Source organism: Marmota marmota, unplaced genomic scaffold (genome assembly GCF_001458135.2).
Source record: "Marmota marmota marmota unplaced genomic scaffold, marMar, whole genome shotgun sequence".
NCBI lineage: Eukaryota > Metazoa > Chordata > Mammalia > Rodentia > Sciuridae > Marmota > Marmota marmota.
The window spans coordinates 33,294,232-33,320,526 of NW_026000057.1; the positions used below are offsets into that span (position 1 = coordinate 33,294,232).

General features: G+C 35.0%; 1 protein-coding gene across 1 annotated transcript in view; it reads right to left on the reverse strand.

Moving 5' to 3' along the window:
• Cenpe (centromere protein E) overlaps positions 1-26,039 on the reverse strand; it is a 71,821-nt gene extending 45,782 nt beyond the window's left edge. Inside the window, 16 exon segments of the mRNA XM_048813680.1 lie at positions 2,305-2,472; positions 4,239-4,327; positions 4,973-5,120; positions 9,040-9,198; positions 10,090-10,209; positions 11,271-11,400; positions 12,057-12,144; positions 13,779-13,830; positions 19,213-19,278; positions 19,358-19,425; positions 19,594-19,675; positions 20,070-20,189; positions 20,729-20,847; positions 20,970-21,059; positions 23,194-23,285; positions 25,905-26,039. Coding sequence (XP_048669637.1) covers positions 2,305-2,472; positions 4,239-4,327; positions 4,973-5,120; positions 9,040-9,198; positions 10,090-10,209; positions 11,271-11,400; positions 12,057-12,144; positions 13,779-13,830; positions 19,213-19,278; positions 19,358-19,425; positions 19,594-19,675; positions 20,070-20,189; positions 20,729-20,847; positions 20,970-21,059; positions 23,194-23,285; positions 25,905-25,960 — 1,647 coding nt within the window. The 5' untranslated portion in view covers positions 25,961-26,039.
• Between the last annotated feature and the right edge of the window lie 256 nt (positions 26,040-26,295).

Genomic DNA, 26,295 nt, shown 5'->3' on the forward strand with positions numbered 1-26,295 from the left:
GGAACAACTTTAATTTCTTGATAAAATGAAAATGATAGCTTTGGCACAGAATTCATTTTTTCTTTACAAAGCAAGAGGGTAAAAACTAAATGATGATATTAAAGATGATGTTCCTTCAGGTTACCCATAGAGAAATCTGATAAGCAGCTGCATCCTAATTCACATTACAAGAATTTCAAAGTACTGGCTCTTACTTTTGGGAGGCTCACAGTTGCTTTGCAAGTCTGATAACAGATAGGTATTTTTGTTTCAGAAAAATGATGGACTCAAAAATTCTGTTTGTACACTCTAGTTTAAAGACAATCTGCATTAAGAGTCCCTGAAATCTTAGTGATAGGTTGTAGACGTGAGTGGTGGGAACGTGAAAAATGAGGGGCTAATTCTATAGTCTGAGCCTATGTGGTAATGTGATAACAGTTCCCCTCCCCTATCTCTATGTTTTTTTGTTTTTGCTTTTTGTGGTGGTGCTGGGGTTTGAACCCAGGGTCTTACACATGCTAGGCAAACATTCTACCATTGAGCCACATTCCCAGCACTCAATATGTTTTTTTTTTTTTTTTAAAGAGAGAGAGAGAGAGAATTTTAATATTTATTTTTTAGTTTTCAGCGGACACAATTGTATGTGGTGCCAAGGATCGAACCCCAGCCGCACGCACGCCAGGCGAGCGCGCTACTGCTTGAGTCACATCCCCAGCCCCACTCAATATGTTTTAGAGAAGCAACTTATACAAAGTCATCCTGGCCCTGATCTGATGTAAGATAATAGCCCCCAAACAACTAGCATATTATTCTCAGTGCTGAGAAATATATTTCTGAGATTGATCCTTTGATAAAAGACAGATTCCTCGCCTGGAGGCTGGTGAGCTCAATAGTCTCAAGGTCTGTAAAATCAAGTTCCAGATAAAATTGTCTGCTGTGGGCCAAGATGACTAAAAGTTGCCTTTAGGTCCTTGGCACACTATTTAATCTCACTGGAATTATAAATTTTCACTCCTGTGGGTTTCATTTATATATTCAGAAGTAAGATATATACAATAGAGATCTAGAAACATGATATAATCCAACTGTCAATCAAGAGCTAGGAGTGGGGCTTGGGCGGGATTCTCCATAAACTGTCCCTTAACCCCAATAAAACTGGGACACAAGGAAGAGAGTTCTCTCATTTCTGAGAGGACACACTCTCTCCCCAGAGGGTGTTTCCCCCCATTTCGTCCTTCTGTTACAAACAACTCTGCTATACTTTTACTACACCTCATGTCTTACTTGAAATTTTCTCTTGTGAAGACACAAGAACTGATAATAAGACCTTTGGTAGCATTAGAACAATTTTTAAGTGCCTTGAGTCTGATGATTTCTGGACTAGGTTCTCTTTACACATAGCATAATATCATATGCTTAGAAAATTTAAGTGCCTGTTTTGTTTCCAAAAATTCCATTAATCAGCTTCTTCAACTAATGGAACTAATGGAACATTCTAATAATGTTCCAACTATTCAGGAATATACATTTTAAAGAAAAATTCATTAGTACTTAGTATGTATATATAAGACAGTCAAATAGATCTTTTTTTTTTTTAAATAAACTTTCCCTTCTTTTTTTTTTTTTTTAAATATTTATTTATTTTTAGTTTTCGGCGGACACAACATCTTTGTTTGTATGTGGTGCTGAGGATCGAACCCCGGCCGCATGCATGCCAGGCGAGCGCGCTACCGCTTGAGCCACATCCCCAGCCCTCAAATAGATCTTAATATTCCTATTGGTCTCAGGAAATAGCTATGCTATCTCCTATAGATAAAACTTATAGCACACTAATATATATATGTGTGTGTGTGTGAGTGTGTGTGTGTGTGTGTGTGTGTGTAATATAGCAACTATAAGAAAACTATTTCCTCAAGACAAATCCATCAATAGATAGATCCATGAAAGGTTCCCTCTGATGTTTTTAAAATCTCATTCTATTATTTAAAAATAATTATATGATATTTATTTCCATAAGAGACAGATTCCCCTGCCTGGAATAATATGGATGGAACTAAATATAATATAATTATTTTTATAACATTGTAAATTAAATATTTCTTTTTCTTTTTCTTTTTGTGGTGCTGGGGATTTAACCCAGGGCCTTGTGCATGCAAGGCAAGCACTCTACCAACTGAACTATATCCCCAGCCCCTAAACATTTCTTAAATTCTCTAAATTTTGTGTGTGTGTGTAAAACAGCTGATCCATAATATCTCAGTATTAGAAAGAAATATCCTTAAGGAAATGATAGTTCTTTTAAAGTTTCATATTTCTCTATCTTACCTCTTGATCTTTCTCAGCTTTTCTTTCTAGAGCCTCAAATTCATCCAAATCATTTTTCTCTTTTAATTTCAATCCCAGTTCTTCATTTTCTCTTCTCAGTTGTTCACAGTCTAATACCAAATTATCATACTTAGCACGGAGTGAGTTCAATTCACTTTCTAAGTTTTCCTAATATAAACAAACAAACAAACAATTCTACTCAGATGGAGTTCAGATTACATATTCTTTACTTCCTCAATTAAAATTTGGATTAGCTGAATATAATTTGACTTTGAGTCATTTGATGGTTTAGGCCATTCTCTTCTTCATGTCTTTATGATGGCCTATATTTTAGTAAACTATCTAATTCAGAGTAACTTACTCTATTTAAAAAGGAATAAACAAAAATCATGTAAATAAATCATAAGTCTGCCTATACCTGATAAGGAAAGGCCAACTGCGAAGGCAGAGTAATTGTTAGGAAACCCATTTCACCACAATAAAGCTCATTATTTAACTACTAATTAGTCTGACTTCTATTTCTCAGATGACTCTGAATTCAGGAACCAGAAATAGAGATCTTACTAATGACTTCTAAATCTCTAATGGTGGCTATGTTTTACCATACTTAAAGAAGCATATTTTTCCTTTCCATACTATTATGAGAAAGAGATAAAAGTATCAACAAAAAACTAAGGCATTTTTTTTTCCTTTCCTTTAAAAACTAACTCCTAGGTTAAGTCTTAAGGACACAAAGGCACTTTGCCTATAATACTTTATAGACATAAACTAATGATAACAATAATTATTGGCACCATAATTGTATTCCAAAATTAAAATGAAATTTTAATAAATACATTATACAACTATATGTCTTTGAACATGGACAGTCTAGAAAGTAGCTTGGAATTTAAACTTATTGACTTATTCACTACAGTATTCTTTACTGCTTAGTTTTAATAAAACTATACAGGATTGGCCTTCTGTAACTATGAATTCCTCATTCAAAGATTCAATTAGCCTCAGACTGAAAATGTAGTTAGGCCTACAATGGTTGTCTCAATACTTAAAATGTAGACTTCTTTCCTTATCATTATTCCCTAAATACAGCATAACAACTGCTTACACAGCGTTTATATTGTATTAGGTATTACAAGTAATATAGAGATGATTTTAAAGTATATGAGAAGATAGGCATAGGTTATATGAAATTATTAAGGCCTTTTCCTCTAACAGATTTCAGCATCTATGGGCTTTGGTATCAGTGGAGGTACTGGAACCATCCAATGGATAAGGAGGAAAAACTTGTACTTTTATTTTTCTGTATTATCTAGCAAAACTATCTCACTCTGTTGTATTGTTTTATTGAATGCCTGAGAATTTTGACACTTCAAATTTTTTTAAAAAGTTATTCTTTTTATTTATTCATATCAGTATATTTTGACATATTTAGACAAACATGAAATATGTCTTATTCTAATTAAGATCCCAGTCTTGTGGTTGTACATGATGTGGAGATTCCCTGTGTCGTATTTGTATATGTTCTTAGGAAAGTTATGTCTGATTCATTCCACTGTCTTTCCTATTCCTGTCCGCCCCCCCCTCCTTCATTTCCCTTTGCCTAAGCCAGTGAACTTCTAGTTAGTCTTACCCCCATGCAGTTTTCCAAATCAAAACAGAAATTCTAAAAACATCATAGATACTAAGATTTGCTGGTAAAGAGCTAGAAGCAATGTCTACCTCTGAGCACGTACCAGCTTTATAAAATTTTTAGACTTCCCCTAGATGTCTCATCATTATCAACCAAAATATAAAAATGAGGGAAATCTTTGTTAGAGCCTAAACTAACTCTGGTATTAAGTCAGAACTGATAATGTGCTACAACAACAAAGTCCAATAACCAACAAATTTAAAAAGAGTAAAAAGATCATATTCTGTAAAATACATTAGGTTACCTGGCTTAGTAGCTTTGTTGCTGAATTCCATTCTATCTCAGTTAATGAATCAAGAGTATTACTGAAGACATCAGACTCTAAATAGAGAGCTAAAATTTGGGGAAGAGGAAAAATTTTTCTATGAACTTATACATAACATTCCCTAATAGTCAAATTAAAGATTACAAACAACAACAACAAAAACACTGACCAAAGGTAATAAGCTCATATTAGCTAATATGTCCTTAGAGTATGAATGCCAAGATAACATTAAAAACAGATGTGATATTTATAGTTTTGTGAATTAAAATAGCTTGTTAGAATTGGTGACAAAATGTAGGATCTTTAATACAATACAGGTAAAAAAGACAGATTCTAAACATGAGATCTGATCACTGTAAGTAGATTTATAAATGCCCCTAAAAAATAGATTATATTACTGGAGATATAATTTTGAAAGATTCCTAAGTAAGTGCTGCCCTTCGAAAATTGGCAAGTTTAAGGCAGATGTTATGAATAATGTACAAATTTAATTGAGCAATTAGAAGTAAAAAAGAAAACAACCTGACTCATGATTCAACTACAGTGCATTATTCTTAAGAATTTTAGAAGAGTTTCATGAATGTTTACTTTTTCAAAATCACAAATTCTTATAATAATTTCCATTGCAATCATATCTAAAATACATACATTTTTACTTCAATGTGTTTATCACACAGAGTTATAAATGTAGTTCTATTTAAACAGGCACTCACATTCATCAATTTCTCCTAACACAGCGCCATCAGTCTTGTGTCTTCTTGTTGTTACATTTGCTGGCATATTAAATTCATTTACATAGTTTGAGTCCTTCATTTTGTTAATTTTGCCAAAGCACCAAGTAACTCTTCGTTTTTTTTTAGCCTAAAGAAAAAAAAAATCAAAATTACTTTATACAGATCTATGTTCAGACATCATAAAACAAGGGAACTAGCTCTTATTTTTAAAAATTATTGATTTGGTAGAATTTTTAGTTTAATATTTAAATATTTAGAATTATTAGTTTAATATTTTATTTAGAATTATTTTATTTAGAATTATTAGTTTAATATTTTATTTGTCTGAGGACATTCTAAGATAAGAAAATATACTCAAAATTTTCAAATCAGTGTTTCAATCCATTACAAAATGAATAAAACTGCTGCTGACTTCTACATTCTTTTTCTTTGGGATCACACTCCTTCTGTTATTTGGGCATTTGTCATTTCCACTGGCTTTCTTCTCTCAACTTCACAGATGCTCAAGCCTGTTTGCTTTTACTTTTTTTTTTTTTAAAAACCTCTTGACTGGTTACTTACCTCAAGCTAACCTTTTGTCTTTGCTCTTACTTTGTCCTCTTTCTCTATCCTTCAGGGACCTCCATCTCCGGTTTCTTATGCTACCCACCCTGTAGTCCTTACCACTGTTTTCTGCATTCTCTTCCTCTGCCTGCCTCTTTTTATAGTTAAACAAATAGTTGTTTTCATCCTGACAAACTCATACATTCATGGAACTCAATTTCATGTTATGACTCTCCCCTTTTCTCCCCCAGATCCTCCCTCCCCTCTCCTATTCTCTTTCCCCTACTAGATTTCCTTTTGCTCATGTATTTATTTGTATTTGATTGGTTATTTCTACCTATGCATAAAGGTGAAGTTCCCTGTTGTATATTTATATATGCACATAATATGATTTTTAAAGAATTCATTCTGCACTGCCTTTCCTTACCCATCCTTCCACTCTGTCTCTTGATCTCCTTTTTTATTACTGATCTTCCCTTTATCTTTGTTATCCTATGTTTCCCTCCACCCTTTCCTTTATTTTACTCTAGCTTTTGCATGTAAGAGAAAACATTTAACCTTAGAGTTTCTGAGTTTGATTTACTTCACTTAGCATGATATTCTCCATTTCTATCCATTTACTGGCAAATGCCATAATTTCATTCTTTTTTATGGCTAAGTAGAACTCCACTGTGAGTATATACATGTGTGTGTGTTTGCATATATTTCTTAATCCATTCATTTATTGATGGGCATCTGGGTTGATTCTACAATTTGGCTACTGTGAATTGTGCTGCTAAAAACATCGAGGTGGCTGTGCTGCTGTAGTGTGCTGATTTTATATCTTTTGCTCTGCCTGCCTCGTAAGTGTATATTTTCCAGGTTTCACAGCCAACATTCTTTCCTGCCCCTTCCTGGGTATAAGTACCATCTCATCACATTCAATTCTCTCAATGATCCTATGAGTGGATCTTTTACTGCATCCTTTTTATAGTCACCCCCAAATTTGGGGAAGTTGTAACGCTGTACAATCAATTGGTAGCTGAGCCCATATCTGTAACTTTAGAGCCTATCTAGGGAACCACTGCACTATGTAGCCTCGGAAGAGTAGCTCTCTTCCCCAGGATACACGGGTTACTTCTATGTCTCACTGTATACTACCCTTCTACTTAAAATGGGTAACTTTTTCCATAGCCCACATTGCAAAAGCCAAGTAATATATAAAGCCTCATTTCCAATGACCCTCAGCTTAATTCCATTGGCTCCCTAAGCCACACTTGAATCTTGTCATTATCTGAACTCATAAGCCTAGATCTGCCACTCTCGCCATAGTTGCTATCCTTCTACCTCATTTATTCAATCCCATTTTGACTGGTTAGCTTAATAGGGACTTTTTCCTTGTCCTTGTTATATCACTGTCTTCCTGACAGCTCCCTCTTTGATTCTCATATCATCATCTTTGAGTCCATAGGTCATCACTTCAATTATGTTTGACATTGGAGATTAATATCCTCAAAAATCTCTGTCCTTCACATCTATTCCACACAACGTACGTTCAGATGAATTATACTGCCTTCTGAGCCTGTATTAGCCTCTTTAGCACCGCTGAGTCACACAGACAGACATGAATCAGATCCTTTATGCTGCCTGGAGGGCTTTTCTCTCCCTTGTCAGGTTTCTTTTCCATTCTCAATAAGGGCCAGATTAATTTGAATGCTTGGTATATCTGTAAACTTGTGACTCTATCTACAACTGCCATCATACCAGAAAAACTGAACCTGTTTCACAAAGAAAATATAAAACTAAACTTACAAAAGTACAACTTGCACTGATATCTATCCTTTTCCTTGTGTTTGTTGAAATCTAATAAATTGGTCTCCTATCCAGGGCTAGCACCTTCTATTATATTCAAGAGTCCATCCCTTTGGTCTATCTCAACTCACTGTTAGGCAGCTTTCATCCTCACCATATAACTCAATTTGTTTTTGCAAATGTGCTCCTTGTTCCTCAATGCAAATAGTTTTTGTCTATTTTAACCTTACTTAACTTCTTGGCAAAACATGACACCACTGATCACAACTTCCCTGAAATATTCTCTTTCCAGCTACTGTATTCATCCTTCTTCACCCTAGAGCTGAACCTGGGCCCCTTTATGGAGCCTTCTTTTTCTACCTTTACCTAAAATGTTTCTTGGGGTTTTTTCCTTGTCATTCTAAGCTTTTCATTCTCAACTTGCTCAAAGAACCAACTCATCTCTTCCCATAATTTTAATTTAAATCTGTAGTAGCATGTGCCCAAACTGATTACATTGCCCATCTTCCACACTGTTTCCATATATTTGCATTTTCACCTGCCTGACATCTCAAAAGATATTCTAAGCACTTCTACTATTTTTTATTGTTGCTTAACAAATTCGGCTACTAGCTTCCCAGGAGGTTAAGCAAGACTTTCACATCACTCTGGATACCTCTTTCTCTGTTTCTCTGCTCCTGACATCCAATCAATCACTAAGTTTACCCCATAAACAGCTCTCCAATTTGCTCCCTCTCCAGAGCCACATTTCTTATAGAGGCCCAACTATTCTGATATGCATAGCAGTCATGCTTTTTCTGCAATTCTGATATCACACACAGTCTCTTATTATCTCCTTAACATAACGTCACATTCAAATATCACATGATGGTTTAACATGGACTGACCACTAGAACATTTTAAGTCCAAAGAATGCATCATGTATTTTCATAGCTCCAGGCTTTTGCATATATGGGTCTCTTCCCTGTGCCATTGGGCCACTTTTTATTCACACTCAGTCAACCAATAGTTCTTGAATGTCCCCTCTATATTTAGTATGGTGACTTGTACATAGTGCCTATTAACAATAATTTATTAATAGCTTATATTTACTAAATTTGCTGTGTAGAAAGGATTGTATTAGGCACATTCTATGTATTATTTTACTTAATTCTCACAACACCCCATGAGGTATGTATCAAGCTATTTCACAACTAAAGAAATTACAGTGAAGGGGATTCAAGAAATTGCCCAATGTCAAGAGTCAGGAATTGATGGATCTGGGATTCAAATTCAGCCAGTCCAGATTCAGGGTTCTTCCTTCTGTTCACAATATTATACCCTAAAATGTCAACAAAAAACACAAACAAGCTAGAATCTTGATCACCACATTGGTTTATATTCTAGATCAATGTTTCTAAGGTTAATAATTCTATTTCTTTAAACAAAAACATCCCCCTAGTGACCAGTGGTTCCTAATCATCTGCATATTACAAAATAGATTCTTTAACTATATATTAGACTTCTTGAATAAGAAGCGCTATATGTGGAAATTAGGGATAGGGTATTTTTAATGAACTTCTTAGGCAGTGTTGATGTATAAGCAAACACATAAAATATCTGGGTTTCTTGAATATATTGTATAAAAGAATAAGAAGTGCCTAACTGTATCATAAATATATAAAAGTGCCTATTTTCTACCATATTTAAGCTGTTATCTTTTATTTTTTTACCTTTAATTCCTGTTGCATTGTAAGAGAAGAAGAAGTCACCAGCATTCGTGTTAAGTTTTGAATTTTTTCATCCTGTACTTTTTGAAGTAAATCTTTTTCATCCAAAAGTTGGGCCAATTGGTCTTTTTCCATTTCCTGGGCCCGAGTCTTTATACTGACCTACAGAATGTAATAATGGATTATGTTAATAATAGATGTAGCTAGATTTTAAAAATTTGAAAGTAGCTTAAAAAAAGAATATGAAATATGCATATGATCTCAGAGAATTTAATTGTATTGAAATAAAATATACCCTAAGTGCAGAACTCTAATGTGCAGTTACTATAATCAATAATTTCTCAAACTTATAATACAGCAAATTACACATTTCTTCTCAGGTCTCTATTCTATATACTCTGTAAAAGATAAGAATACTGTTAAAACAGTTCTATTAATTGCTACGAATATCTAAATAACAGGCAGAAAAGTCAAAGAAGCTGAAATCTGTATACCAATAGCAAACACAGACATTTTCTCTTTCATCTTATAAGACTATTGTTTGATATCTTAGGCAATTTTTTCAGAGATCACTAAAATTAAAGACTTACAAATTATGAGACCAAGATTAAAATAAACCAGTTACAATGATAGGTTGATTATACTATATTATTAGGCTACTACTTAAGGGTTAGAAGAGGAATTCAGCAGAATGTGAAAATACAGAAGGTAGTTTTAAGTAACTATACATGGTCTTTCTTGTCAACCTGAATTAATACGTATTTGTAAAACATTTTAAGAAAGTATTTCTACTTGGCTTATTTGAAAAAAAGTCTTAAGTCTTGAACTTTGGAAATGAAAAACAAAATTCAAAATAATTTCAAGAAACCAAATCTTTCAATTTATAGTAAACAAAGTTAAATTTTTATGAGTTGATTTCTTCTTAGTTAAAAACTATTTACTTTAAAATTAAGCTGTAGCAGCTCAGATATTCATGAATTTAGAATTTTGGGGGGCAGATCTCCATTATTCTAAATTGGTCCCTATTTACTGAAATAAATGATTTATACATACCTCCTCTAACTGTTTTTTAAGATCCACTATTTCCTTTCTATATCTCTTTAGGAGAGCTTCATCACTTGATACCTCATTAACATAAGGAGTATTCTTCATGTATTTAGCAGTGCTGGCAAACTGGCAAAAAATGAAGTAAAATATTAATACTAAAAGAAGTCATAACAACATTTAGGTTTCCTATAATCAAGTTTCTTGGAAGACAAACCAAAACAAAGTTTTCCCAGTTGGCTTAATATTTTTGAATACAGGGAGCATTCTATATTGTTCTTTTAACCATGCTCTGTGACTTACTCTGGCCAATAGTTTCAGAAGAGTTAGAAAAACATCTTGAAGACAGATGCAATAGAGAACCTACAAAACCATCCACCCCTCCCAAATGCTTCCTATACTTTGAAGCTCCTCTTCCAGCCAAAACTATCTCCCCTTTCTTTAAACTCTATTAGCCACTTAAATACTAATCCAAGGCAATCATGTCAGAAGACAAATCTTAATCTGCTCTGTAAATTCTGTAAAGTCAGGAATGTTTTCTCTTTGTTCTACTGGCAGGACCTTAATCCAGTGCTCAATAGCTATTTAAAGCAATGGCTTGAGTATGAGTACTAGAAGTAACTTTAAGTGGGAACATGAAGGTGACCAGTAAATAATACTGAATTCTTCATTGAGAAAGCTGGGCAACAGACAGAATTCAAGACTTATTGTCCTATACACACATACACATATACATACGCAAATACATACATATACGTGTGTGTGTGTGTGTGTGTGTGTATACATATATGTGTGTGTGTGTGTGTGTGTGTGTGTGTGTGTGTGTGTGTGTGTATATATATAGTTTTGGTTACTTTCTACTTGTGGTGAGTAATCTTAGTTTTTCATTCATAGGATTGATAAAATTTGCTTTTATAACAAATTAAGTACAAAAAGTAAGTTATTTGAAGAAAATATCAAGTCAATATCAGTCAAAATAACATTGGATATGGCTAAAATTATGGAAGTGGAATACAAAAGATTGAAGTCTTGAAAGTTAAATTAAGGAATGGTATTTAGAGGATAACAAATTAATATTATCGTAACAAGTGTGTTATGTCAATTTTAAAAAGTATACCAAATTTTAGTAGGTAATTTTTTCTTCTTAAAGTTGACCTTTCCCCATATTAAGATAAAAAAATCAAACTCACCTGAAGAGTAGTAAGAGTTTCATCAAAAGATACTGGAGTAATTGTGCAGATAATACGTGTTTTTGCATTTCCTCCCAAAGAATTCTGAAGAATTCGTGTTAATTTGCTATCTCGATAATTTATGAAACCACTTAACAAGAAATGAGTTTGGGAAGAAAAAGATTGAGAAATTTTTTATTATAAAAGTGGTTGTCTTTTAATACAGAACATTTAGTTTTAAAAATTAATTCTTTATTAAAATCAGTATACTACAGAAATGCAGCAACACAGCCGTATCAATGTTTGTAGCAGCTCAATTCACAAAAGCTAAACTGTGGAACCAACCTAGATGCCCTTCAATAGATGAATGAATAAAGAAACTGTGGTATATATACATACAATGGAATATTACTCAGCATTAAAAGAGAATAAAATTATGGCATTTGCAGGTAAATAAATGGAGCTGGAGAATATCATGCTAAGCAAAGTGAGTCAATCCCCCAAAACCGAAGGCAGATGTTCTCTCTGATAAGTGGATACTGATCTATAATGGGGGAGGGGGCATGGGCAAAACAGAGGAACTTTAATTGGGCAAAGGGAAGGGAGGGGAGAGAAGGGGCATGGGGGGCAGGAAAGATAGTGAAATGAGATGGACATTATTACCCTAGGTACATGTAATGACTGCACATATGGTGTGACACTAGCTACATCATGTACAACCAGAGAAATGAAAAGCTGTGCTGCAGTTGTATAAAAAATACTTACAATAGCCTGAGTAAGTGTGGGTGTGTAATGGGATAAACTTACCCAATTTGTCCATCACTAAGTTTCTTGATTACTTGTCCCAAAATAAATAAGCTTCGATTTATATTACAGCCTTCCTTGAGTCGTACACCTAAATTTATGATTTAAAAAAAAAAAAAATCAAAACTTCCCCCCCATACTAGGTAACTAAGTTATTTATTAGTAAATGACAAGAGAAATTAGACATCAAAGAATCAGATGCTAGGATGTGTGTTTTGGTTTGGACCTGAGCCCACCGTATTATAATTTTGGTAGGCATTCTCTTCCTATTCCTTCCACCAATTAAGTGATTCAGAATAGGTATCAACAGTAGGAAAAACATTACTAAAAATCAGAGGGACTACTTTGGGAGGATGAGGCAGGAGGTCACAAATTCTATACACACTTTAAAATAACCATACTAGTTTAAACAACACAAAAATGTATTCTTGATGTTTTTATTAGGATTGTGTTAAATCCAGAAATTAACAGAGAAATTTGGCATCTTTGTGATTTCAAATCTTCTCATCTAAGTATGCTTTTTCATTTTCACAAAGTTCTCCATAATTCAGGTCTGATTTAAAGATTTCTTTACATTGATTTTGTGCAATCTGTCGAGTTTCCTAGTTGAGATATCAAGTTTTCCTATGTAAAAGAGGTACCACATCTTTTACATTATTAATGTAAATAACCTTTGTCCACATAAAATTCTACTTGGTTTTGTTTGTAAGAGTTATTAATTTCTATATATTAAATTTGTACCACACTACCTTTCTTTGGATTTTCATTTGCTTTATTACACATATAAGGAGAACTGGAAAAAATAGCCAGTTTTGCCATGAGAGACTAGATCCTATAGAGTTAAAATTTAGCTGTAATGTTAAGCTTCTCCCAGGATAGATACATAGGGATGATATGCAGTATCATTTTTCACATAGTAGAAAAGCATCCTTTTCTTTTCAATGCTAACTATGGTCACGTCTCATTTTCTAATGGAGATTAGTATACATAAATTTTGAAAGGGCAAAGGTGCAATGAAAGAATCTGTATATACTTACATGTATCCTAGAATCAGAATGTTAGTACTGGAAAGATACTTCCTACTACCTTCCTTTTTTTCTTTTCTGTACTAGAGATTGAACCCAGGAGTCCTTTCTGCCAAGCTAAGCCCCCAGTCCTTTTTTTTTTTTTTTGAGACAGAGTCTTGCTAAGTTTAGAGCCTTGCTAAGTTGCTGAGGTTGGCTTTGAACTTTTTTAAAAAATTTTATTAGTTGTTCAAAACATTACATAGTTCTTGACATATGATATTTCATACATTTGATTCAAGTGGGTTATGAACTCCCATTTTTACCCCGTATACAGATTGCAGAATCACATCGGTTACACATCCACTTTTTTTAAGCCTCCTGCTTCAGTCTCCTGAGCTACTGGGATTATGGGCATGTGCCATTAGGCTCAGCTATCTTTCTTAATATCCTTACTAACTGTAGAAATTTAAATAGTTTTCGTGGAATTCTCATGGGCTTCCCAGATATACTAACCTATTAATTACATAACTTTAGCTTTTTAATAGATGCTACAATAGTTCAAAGAAAATAATTAGTTATATATAGATGCCGATTTTTGTATTAAGGATTTTTAGTAGAAAATTACTATTATCAGTTTTAAAAAATGATTAGAAGCATTTTTATCCCATAAAAGAATAAGAAGGCACTAAGACTAATTTACTTTACTAGTTCTCATTACCTTCAGCTCCTGTTTGAGCAGCTCTTTCACTGCCTGCAAGATCCACCAAATTCTGTAGGACAAATGAAAATAAACCTTCAGGAGGGATAATTAGAAATAATAAAGTCCAAACTATTGAAAGAACATTTTTAATACATGGCATATCTGAATGTCCCATCTAAATTCTTGTGTTTCTTCTTGAGATAATATATCATCTTGAGTCAAAGTAGTCTCTATGTGTCGTTTTTCTTTATGACATATACTCTGTCATGCTGCAGATCACAGTAGGTTGTTTCCTATATAGTCCAAAACTTTACCAAGGTGAACATGATTCTTTGCAACCCAGCACTTGTGGCAGCAGTAGGTTCTAACATTCTAATCTGCCCTTATTACTCTTTATTCAAGAACCAGGACAAATGTTACCTTCTTAATGTAGCTGTGCCAACTTTACTCTTCCTACCCCACACTTTGAATTTTTTTTGAAACGCTACTTCCACTATGTACCCAGAACACTTTATTAGATATGACTTACTCTTATAGTTGAGTAACTCCTGTAGAGCTAGTCATTTGAGTCCTTGACTACCCTGTAGCATCTTCAAAAGCATGGACCTCTTTCATTTTGCAAATAATAGTGGGGAAAAAAAAGTGAATATCTATCATGTTCTAGGCAGTGCATTAGTTGCTGGGGAAATAGCAGAGAACCAGACAAATGAGGTCTCTGCTCTCACAGAGCTTGTATTCTACAGAAGAGGAGGTTGCTAAGAAGAGAGAAAAAGACATATAAGAAATATATTGTGATAAATGTAGTGGATAATTCAAATAGAGCTGGAAGAGAGCAAAGGGAGGAACAGAACACATCTTCTGGATGGGGTGGTAGGGGAAGGCCAGTCATCAGACTAAGAAAGGCAGTTATGAAAAGATCATGGGAAATGATAGTCTAGACAGAAGGTAAGCCAGCATACCAGGTCACAAACCAGAGTGCCCTTGGTGTGTTAAAAAATGTAGAAAGGGCAGAGTGGTGTAGTTGGTGAACTTAAGCAGGAAAAAGACAGGGTAAGAGAAGGAATGATCACATTATGCAGGGTTTTTTAAGCAAGACTAAGAATTCCAGGTTTCCTAAATGCAATGGGAAGCCACTAGAGGGTTTTATACGGGGGAGTACTAATACAATCAGATTCAACTTTCTGAAGCATCAACTGTGCCCTTGAGTGGAGAATGGATTAGAGAGGGACAGGAGCGGTAGCAGGCAGCCAAGGTAGGAGACTAGTGCAGAATCCAGGTGAGATGATGGCAGCTTGGTCTGGAGAGGCAGCAGTAGAAATTATCTGTATATTAAGTAACAGAGGAATGTATCCTTTATTCTTTTAATCTCAGAACCCAGCACTGTGCCCAGAGCATAAGAAACTCTCTCTATATATTCAGAATACATTAAAAGAAAGAGCTTTAAGTTATTTCTCTGTGAAGATTTCCAGGGTGTAGGCAAGTAATTATAGTTCTGTAGTTCTATCTCAGATACTTTCTTCTCTAAAATAATCAGAAGTCTAATGGTCCTTACATAGTGTCCACTACAGATGATCCAGATTCATAATCAAAGGCAAAGTGGTTAAGGAGTGAAACAGCATGAGTGAAGTCATGACAGTGGGAACAAGTACTCCTAACCAAAGACACCTATCCAAAGCTTCCAAGAGGCCCCATCTAGGAGAGGAACTCATGTGGAGCAGAGGAAGTACATTCTTGTCCAAGAAGTGACATAACAAAAGCAGTGCTTAGATAAATTTCAAATTTGTATAACAGACTGAAGAAAGGAAGTCCAGAGTCATGAGGGCCAGGTTTCAGGAGATCAATGTAGTAATTCAAGAGAAACAAGGATTTAAATGAATATACCACAGGAATGTACCAAAATAAGAAATGAGACAACAGGACAAAGAGAAATACCAACAAAGATTAATTGAATTAAAGAGTTAAAATTGACAAAGCTTTCCTGGAAAAAGCAGAATAGTCACTACTGTTGTAAGAAATTAATTTTATATATACTGCAGTTTGAGATAACAGTAGCATGCATAATTCCAGCAATCTCAGAGACTGTAGATAAAAATAAATATTTAGCAATCTTCAACACAGAAATGGTGAAAGAATATCTGAGTATAAGAATCTGAAGTAAGAAAAGCCACAGAACACTCCTGAGTTTTTGTTAGAGGGCAGGAGAAAAGAAGACACAGAAGAGAATGGAGGAGTAGAGCTGAGAGAACCTAAATATTATCATCCCCACAAGGCCAGGAGACAATTAGGAAAGAGTCACCTCCAAAGAGCCAGAAGATGATTCTTCAAGGAAGACTTCTTCCCAAGAAGATTCTTACAGGAAGTGGGTAGGCCAAAGGGATGTCCCAGATAATGTCCAAGGACCACAGATAACAGAGCATTGAGGAAGGTGAGGATAATCACCAAATAGAGCACTGAATACATCAAACGTATTTAAAAGAAAAAAAAAAATCACTGGTATTGGAAGAGGTTAGTTTGTTTTTGTTGTTGTTATATTAAAACAACATTAAAGTCTACTAAAATAAGAGATACACTTTTTACACTAAAATAAAGTTAGAATGGAATAGTAAGAATTTGCTTTCATGAAATCTGAAAATAAATAAATATACTGTTGATTAATTTTTTTCTCTATAGTTTTCAAATCAAATAAGGTAGTCTTTTTTTTTTAATATGGCAAAGTCTTTACTTTTAAATTATTATCAGAACACCAAATAATAACATGTAACAAGTTCTTGAGTCCTATAGTCTAGTAATTTTGTTTAAAATAAACTAAAAACAGCCCAAACAAGTATGTTAGTATTCATTGTTCTAACCAAATAAGGTAATCTTAAATCACATCCCATATCAAGCTGAAGAATTTAGGCCTCGAAAAGCAATCCTTAGTGAGAAAAGTGAAGCAGGAGGTATCACAATACCACATTACAAATTATACTACAGAGCTACAGTAACAAAAACACCATGGTATTGGCACCAAAACAGGCATGCAGACCAACGGAATAGAAGACACAAACATATACCTAATAAACACAGTTATCTCATAGAAGAAAAAGGTGTCAAAACCAAAGATAGCCTTTTTAACAAACTGTGCTGGGAAAACTGGAAATCCATATGTGGTAGAATGAAACGTAACCCCTATCTCTCATCCCACACAAAACTTCATTCAAAGTGGATCAAAGACCTAGGAGTTAGACCAGAATCCCTGCAACTGTTAGAAGAAAATGTAGGGAAAAAAAAAGAAGAAAATGTAGGTCCAACATTTCAACACGTTGGCTGAGGAACTGACTTCCTTAATAAGACTCTAAAAGCACAAGAAGAAGTAAAATTAAAAATAAGTAAGTGGGATGGCATCAAATTAAAAAGCTTCTTCACAGAAAAGGAAACAATTAAGAGTGTAAAGAGAGCCTACAGAATGGGAAAAAAATCTTTGTCACTTATACTTAGGTTAGGGCATTGATATCTATACAAAGAACACAAAAAACTTAACACCAAAAATACCACCACCACCACCACCAACAACAAAACCAAACCAAAAAACAAAGATACTCCCCCAATAACCCAATCGATAAATGGGAAAAGAAACTAAACAGATAATCCTCGAAATACAAAGGGTCAACAAATATATGAAAAAATGTTCAACATCTCTAGAATTAGAAATGAAAATTAAAGCTGTACTGAGATTTTCTCTTACTCCAGTCAGAATTGCAATCATCAAGAATACAAATAATAGTAAATGCTGGTGAGGATGTGGGAAAAAGGTATACTCACACATGTTGGTGGGATTGCAAATTACTGCAACCACTCTGGAAAGCAGTATGGACATTCCCCAAAAAAACTAGGAATGGAACCATATAACTAAGCTATCCCACTCCTCAGTATATATTCAAAGGATTTAAAATCGGCATACTACAGTGATGTAGCCACCTCAATGTTTATAGCAGCACAATTCACAATAGGCAAGCTATGGAGCCAACCAACATGTCCTTCAACAGATGAATAGATAAAGAAAATGTGATATTATATAAACAACAGAGTATTACTCAGCCAAAAAAAAAAAGAATGACTATGGCATTTGCCAGCAAATGGATTGAACTGGAGACTATCATGCCAAGTGAAATAAGCAAGTCCCCAAAAGCCAAAGGTAGAATGCTTTCTTTGATATGTGGTAGCTAATCCAAAACAAAGGAGGGGATTAAAAAAAAAAAAAAAAGAATAGAAGGAAGATCAGTGGAGTAGACAAAGGGGAAAGAGGGAAGGGAGGAGAGATGGGCTAGGGAAAGACAGCAGAATGAATATTACATAACTTTCCTATGTACATAAGTGAATATATCACAGTAAATCTTACCATCACGTACATCCGTAAGATACTAATTAAAAAACAACAACAACAAAACAATGAGTAAATAGCAAAAGGAGTAGAGGGAAGGAAACAGGCAGAGGGAGGAGGGAAGAAAAAGGGGAAACACCAGAGACTGAATTAGAACAAATTATATTCCATGCTTTTATAATTGTTAAAATGAATCCTATTGTCATGTATAACTAAAAACAACCGATTACACACACACACACACAGAGGAAAAAAGAAAAAAGAATTTGATGGAGAACAGATCAATAATGAAAAAGGATAGGGAAGGAGCAAGAGACAGCTATGGTATAGTGTAGCAAGAAGGTAATGATGTACTTATGTGGAGAAAAGGGAAAGTTTGCATAATGCTCAAGTTCAGTAAATATTTATTGCAATAAATATGCAATATGTTGGGGCTACAAAGATGAATATGACATCACTCTTCTCTTCAAGGGATTTATAGTCTACAACCTTGTTTATGGCCTGGGTGTGAAGCTCAGTGGTAGAGCATTTGCCTAGCATACACAATGTCCTGGGTTGGATCTGCAGCACCCAGCAAAAAACCCCAAAACAAACAAACACAAACCACCATTTATAATATAAAACATATATTTTTATTGTTTCTAAAAAAATAATAAAAAAGACCTGAATAATGTAATTTGTTTTACCCATTCTATCTAGTTTTTTTTTTTTTGTTGTTGTTGTTGATCACACAAGTCTGAGTTTTAATTAAAGAAAAAAAAATCTCCAAATTCCAAGATTACTTAAACTCTTAGATATGCATAAAAAACAATCTTACTTCTTTGGTGGTAAGAAAAAACTTCAACTCCTGTAAGCCTTACATCTAAATTTTAGGAGATGGTAGCCATGATATAATAGAAAGAAATATTCTCTAAATTCTTCCTACAACATTTCTGCTAGTAATCTGATATTTCTGACAAGACTAGTTAAACTGCCAATTTATACATACATTTTCCTATTTAGTTAACAGTTCTCATAAAACCAAACATCCAACAGTTAATGACATTTTGTTTTGGCTCCTATGGTACATTATTATGATTCATTAGTACTCACCAAATGGGACACCTTGATAGATCCTTCACAATTTGAAGGTTCACCTTTCTCTCTGCTTTCCAAAATCTAGACAGAAAAGGCAACTTGTAGAAAATTAGTGTATTCTTACTTTGAAAGATAAATATTGGGGGAAATAATTACATACCATCCTGAAAATAGTGTGAGAACGACTACTTCTTTGATTCATTTTTGTTATTCCATAATGTCTGTTCTCTGTAAAAATGAGTTATATTTCAGCTACATACATGTTAAAGTTTAAGAAAAACACTGATTTTATTTTAGCCTAAGTGCGATTTGAAGGCTATTTTATTTTAGCTTAACAATTAAAAATGGGATTATTGAAGTTTTTGTAAGCATTTTAAAGAAATACAGCAGTCTTACTTTCTCCTTTTGTGATCCACTGCAAAGCCATTTCTGAGGTATAGACCACTTCTTCTGTGAGATCAGCAACATACACATTCCTCTGAAACCAGTAATTATGGAAAGATTAGAAAAAAGTCATTTATAAGTTTGCTTTTCAAAAAGATGGTATAAACTATTTCAGAACTTGAGGAAGTTAAAAAAATGGATTGATTATTCTTTAAAAAAATAGCAAACAACTCTATGAATAATCACAATTCACTGTGTACATCAAAGCCTACCATCTTGCTATTTTTAGGCACTTAATCTATCAGTACTTTAAAACTACAGATTGCTGAAAAAATGGATCTCTCTATAAACACTTGAAAACAACAAACAATCAAACAAAAAACCATAGAAAGAAAAAGAAAACCAAAAAAAAAGGAAATACTTTTAAAAAATATGCAGAGCAATTCCAATAAGTGAATGTTTTAAAGCCAGCTAACTCGAATACTCACATTGATGTCTTCCCGAATTATTAAAGGTTTCATTTTTTGAGTGTTACAGAGTAAATCTGTGATGATTTCATTGTATATCTCCATGTAAGACACCCGTAAGAGAAATTCTCTCTCAGGAAACTAGGAGGAAAAAAAATGTGTGAAAGCATCAGAAAGCATCCGTTTATGAAAATCTAATACTGAACGGGGACCCATTATTATTAAAGAGGTAAGGAAGGTAATAATCTTTGTAAAATAAATAAAACCCATGGTTCTGTGTTCATAACAAACATAAAAATACAAAAGCATTGTTTTAGAAATAATGAAAAGTATGCCATCATGAATAAGAGGAGACCACCCAATCCAACTCTCCTGACTCAAAGTAAAACCCTAATAAGAGATGCTCTTATTTTAATGAAAACACTAACTCAAACCCAACTTGTAACTAGTTGTGCATTCTGAACTTCTGCTTCTCTCTCTCTCTCTTTTTTTAACCAACATCTACTTTTTATGCAGTAACCTGTGGGGATAAAAGTGAACCTTGTGTTATGCCTTTTTTCCTATCTCATGGAACTCAAGAGATAAATGTAAATTTGCCTCCTTTTATCATTATAAAAGAAAACTCTAAGACTGTTATCCAATTATTACTATTTTTACTAGGAAGTTAGCTAAGTTATTACCTTCTTAATTTTTTGGAAAATGTCATGAATTGCCCTGGGTATAACTCCCAAACAATCTTCTGAACCCATCATAGTATGTGTTTTTCCTGAAGCAGTCTGCCCATAGGCAAATATAGTGCCTACAAAACAAAATACACACATGCAAGGATTAAAAATAAATCTACAGTGAGTGAAACTGTCAATGCTTGTTGAGTAGATGCTCAAGACTAAAATGTTTCTACAGCATCAAAGGAATACAAACCATTGTAGCCTTGTATAGCAGAATCAATGATAGGTACTGCTATTTCCTCATAGACATTCTTAGTAGTTTCACTACTATGAAAGACGCGATCTAGGAAAACAAGAAAAACATAGATGTCAAACAAATCAACTGTGTTCTCACTCTGAATTAGTAATCACTCAAAGAAAAAAATTGTCAGGGACTAGGATGACAAGATATTTAAGAAAGTATTTTCTTCAACCTTTTTGTCTTCTGAAAATACACAAAGATAATGTGTTGGTCCCCATACAGAAAAAACAAGTCACCTAACCTTTGTGTTTTCAAATGGCAGTAAGGCATAGTGGTGCGTATGGAGCTCTGGAATCTAAGCTGTGTGACACTGACCAAGGGGGTTACTGTCTCTGTGCCCCAATGTGTAAAATGGGCACATATTATCATCATTATTGAATTATTGTAAGTATATGGTTAATACCTAGGAGATATGAACCATTACTGTGCTTAGAATTAAGGGTAGCTTTTGCACTGATGAGTTTGCCCTCCTAAGGTTTGATTTCTTTGCTTTTGCTAGGACACACAAAAATGGATCTTGGTTTTAATGGTGGCTCACAGGAAATAGATGTGTAAATTGGGAGGGAAACTGATTTGCCGTGAGAAATTCAGTGATCATGCTGTTCTATCATGACCACATATCTGCCCTGCAGGCAGAAGTGTATGAGAAATCCAAGTGCCAACTGAAGGCTGCTCAGGTGACATGATTTCAGAATGAGGAGAACTGGTAGATGACTCAAATTTTAATGCCTCAGGCAGATGGAGGAGTCCAAATCTTTGATGACCATACGTAGCCACTAAAACCCTATAGTACAGGAGTCTGAATGCTTGGGTATCCCTTAATTTGGATTTACAATGCCTGGCACAGACTGTTTTTACCTTCTAAAAAAGTATGCTAAGGGGCTGTGGTTGTGGATATTTGAAAGAAAGCAGTAGTAAAATTGTAGTAACCCAGGGATAAAAGTGAACCCTGTGCTATGCTTTTTTTCCTATCTCATGGAACTTTCCTATCTCAAGGTAGAGTACTTGCCTAGCATGTGTGAGGCACTGGGTTCAATCCTCAGCACAACATAAAAATAAACAAATAAAATAAAGGCATGTTGTCTATCTATAACTACAAAATTTTTTTAAAAAAAATTATGCTAATACCAACAATCATTTACAAGCAATCATTTTATCTTCTATACTTCTCTGCTGTAAAACATTACTTATTGGTTTTGTGGTTTAACACCAACACTTTTATTCATTCTTAAGATTATTGAGCAGACCTGTTTTTGTCTAGATTTGGAAACAGTTCTGTTAGCATGAATAGAACAGATTGGAGACCAGTTCTTCCACTTGCTGATTGTGTGACTCTAGCCCTCTATTTTGGTCCCTCATTAAAATGGGAAAGCAACAGTACCTACTGCATAGATTTGTCAGGAAGATTAAACAAGTATATTAACATGAACTGCTTAGAACAATGGCTGGGACATTATATATGTTCAGTCAATGAAGAAATCAATTTAGTTACCTTTAAGGCCTCAAAGTCCTTTTGGCATAGCTAGCCTTCGTGTTTCATTGTAGCAGAACCTTTTTTGGATTATTGGACTAAATTAGATCCTCCACTAAAAATTCCCACAAAGCTTATCTCATCATGAATTTAATGCCTTTAGATAAGCTCCACAAAAGCAGCGATGAGTCCCTGATATATTTTAGCAGATAAAGAAGAAACTTCTTCATTAAGAGTTTGAAAATAATTGTAAAAAGAGTATACTAAATTGAAAGATCTTAATGATGACTTGATACTGTACAATATACTTTGGTTTATGGAGTTTTATGCTATAAATAAATAAACGAAAGGAGAAAAACATTAGTTTCAGCTATAAGGTACTAAAATTATAACTGTGCTTTCAACATCAATTTATTATTATCTTTCTTTTCATCCATGATGGATAAATAATTTTTTTTGGTTCCAGTGAAGCAGTTTACAAATCTTTACTGCTATACCTTTAGTACTCTTAATAGTAAAAGGATAACAGGCTTAACAGGCTAACTTTTTTTTTAGTTATAGATGGACAAAATATCTTCATTTTGTTTATTTATTTTTATATGATGCTGAGGATCGAACCCAGTGCCTCACATGTGCGAGGCAAGAGCTCTGCCACTGAGCCACAACCCCAGCCCAGGCTAACTTTTGATGCTATTATAAGCTTACCGAAATTGAAGGATTTACTCCCATCAACTTGATAAATAGCATTATTGTCAGTTTTCCAGTAAACTTGTGTAGCTTCTCCAAGTTCTTCCTCTCTAAAAGAATAAAAACACTACATTTTAGTATAATATAACTGATCACAGAAGTCATGTTATAGGAAGGATAACTTAAAAGATTTCATGTTCTAAAGAACATTTTAAAAGATGGTAACAACTAGCCAAGTGTGATACTGTATGCCTATAACACCAAAGACTCAGGAGGTTAAGGTAGGAGGATCACAAGCTTGAGGCCAACCTTAGCAACTTAGCAAAACCCTGTCTCAAAATAAAAAAATGGTAGTGTCCCTGGGTTCAATTCCCAGAACCAAAAACAACAACAAAAGATGGTTATAACTTTTATCACATATATAAGGAAAAGATGAAAAGTCCATGTTGGAAGTTTCAGAGTTCAACTCTCTTAATAGGGGTTTAGTGATCTCCAGTCTGTGGGAGGCCATCCTCGAACGTGATTTGAGTTACCTCCTTGGCTGGGTGAGAGGCGCTTAGACACAACTGTGTTAGAGCCTTCTTACCCAGCCAGGGAGGTAACTCAAATCACTTTCGAGGATGGCCTCCCACACCAGTCCTCTCATGGGAGTTTCCTTGTGAAGCCCTTCACTTCCAACTTCCCACCCAGTACTGGCAGCTGAAAGGATAGATTCAAAATACAGCTCTGCTTGTCATCCTTCCTTAAAAAAAAAAAAGAAGGAAAGAAAAGAAATTAGGAAAACTATCCTATTCACAATAGCCTCAAACAAAAGAATACTTGGAAATCAACCTAACAAAATAGGTGAAGGACCTCTACAATGAAAACTATCGAACACTAAAGAAAGAAATTGATTGAAGAAGACCTTAAAAGATGGAAAGACCTCCCATGTTCTTGGGTAGGCAGAAACAGTCAAAATGGCCATACTACCAAAAGTGCTACACAGATTCAATGACCTTCTTCATAGAAACAGAAAAAGCAGTCATGAAATTCATTTGGAAAAATAAGAGGCCTGAAATAGCCAAAGCAATTCGTGGTGAGAGAAGTGAAGCAGGAGGCATCATAATACATGACTTCAAATTATACTACAGAGCTATAGTAACAAAAACAGCATGGTACTAGAACCCAAACATATAGGCATGATTGGTCAGGAGAAAAAGCAGGAAGCTTTGGAAATGAGAGTTCTAGTCTTAGCTGGTACTGGGGTGGTTTTCAAGGAGCCATTTATCTTCTATGAACCTCAATTTCTCATCTGTAAAATTAGAGAACTGTATTAACTGATCTCCAAGATCAGTTTTTTTTTCCAGTTTCACAGCATTATGATTTTTTGAATTTGAAATTAATATTTCCCAAACAGAAAGACTTAAGTATAATCAGGGCTGACATATAAACATAAAACAACAAATTCCACTGGAGTCAGGTGTGTCTTGTTGTTGTTTTAATTGCCAATTAGATAAAGGTGTGCATACTACCCAAACTGTCTCTATCCAGTGAGTAGATATATAAAAGTAAAGATATTCAAATTTGGAAGAAAAAAATACAACTCTGATTATGTGCTATTGCTTCAAACCTTACAAACCTTCTAGAAACTTATGAAATACTTAGCATGGCACAGGACACATGGACCATGTCACTTCTCTCTTCAACCTCATTTTCCTCTAAATTCCTGCATACACCTTAAGTGCCAAACAAATCAACTAATCTGAGGCTGTTCCTAAAATGATGTTAGCTTAACCTCTCCATACCTGGATTACCATTGTCCTTCCCTTCCATTAAGTTACTTGCTTATTCTTCCATTCATGAAAAGTGTCAGGACTTTACAGCCACCAGCCTGCCTCACCCAAACTGTCATCTCTGATAGGCTAATGACTCCTCGGGCAAACATTCTCCTCTGGGCCATCATAATGTATTGTAATGGCTTCTTTATGTAGTTATTTTACACCCAGTTAGAGAATGAGCTTCTTAAAAATAGAAAATTTAAAATCTTGACAATCTTATTTGTTAACAGACCGTAGTGTTTAATAACAATTTTTCAAATAGAAAAAGTGTTAGCATAGCATTTTGAGTTGAAGGCCAGAGGCTAGAAAAACCAAACTTAATTTCTCTTCTTGATTTTTCTTTTGATAGCAATTACTACTCATATATCACCACTTAGCATCGTTTACTGTATTGTTTCCTCACACTAGGAGGAAAGATCCACAGGACAAGGATCCTATTATGTGTTTGAACTTGTGAATAAAAAAATCATTAGTAAAATTTGTTGAATGAATGGATGGATAAGGTCTTGAGCATCTACTAAATGCAATGCAAGTCCTTGCTCTCAGAGAGTTTAGACAGCTAGTGAAGTGTAAAACAAGTAACTATGACACGACTTCTCCAGGGCGAGGAGATCAGGGAGGCACCGATGCCAGAAAGGAAGTGCAGGGGACGGGTGAAGGTCTTTACTGTCAGCAAGTCCGATTAAGATTTAAGCGAATCCCGCAGCTAGGACGTTATCTTCTAGCTCTCTGATCCTTCCTGGTCACTTTACAGACGGGGAACAGTGGCACAAAGCGGGCAAACCGCCGAGTTACTAAGCAGCGGAGCCAGAAGGTAGCAACTCCAGGAAAAGCCAAGGAAGGTCTCTACCCTCCGACCCGGGCCGCGCCCGATGCCGCACTGGCGACCAGACCACTGTCGCGTCCACCTACCTGCTGCTGAGCGGCCGGACTCGCACGCAGACTGCCACAGCACCTTCCTCTGCCATCCTGCCAGCCTAGGTCCCAGGAAAATGATGAGGAAACTGGGAACCGCACCGCCGACACCCTGGACTCTTGGGCCGCCCCGCCTTTAAGTTTAAAAATTCCCAAACGCCGCATCTGATTGAGCCCCGGCCTCATGACGTCATGGACTGTTCCATTTGCAGCGCGGCGCCAGGGGGGAGGAGAGAGGCGCGCCCACCGCTCTCGAGTGGAGGGGGACTCTAAAGGTCTGGTTGCAGCCAGGAGTGGACCTTGGAGGCGGGGTCTGGGAAGCAGTTGCTTGGTAATAGGTGAAAAGGCTGTTATTTTCTAAAAGCCACTGAACACCTTCTCTTCCCCA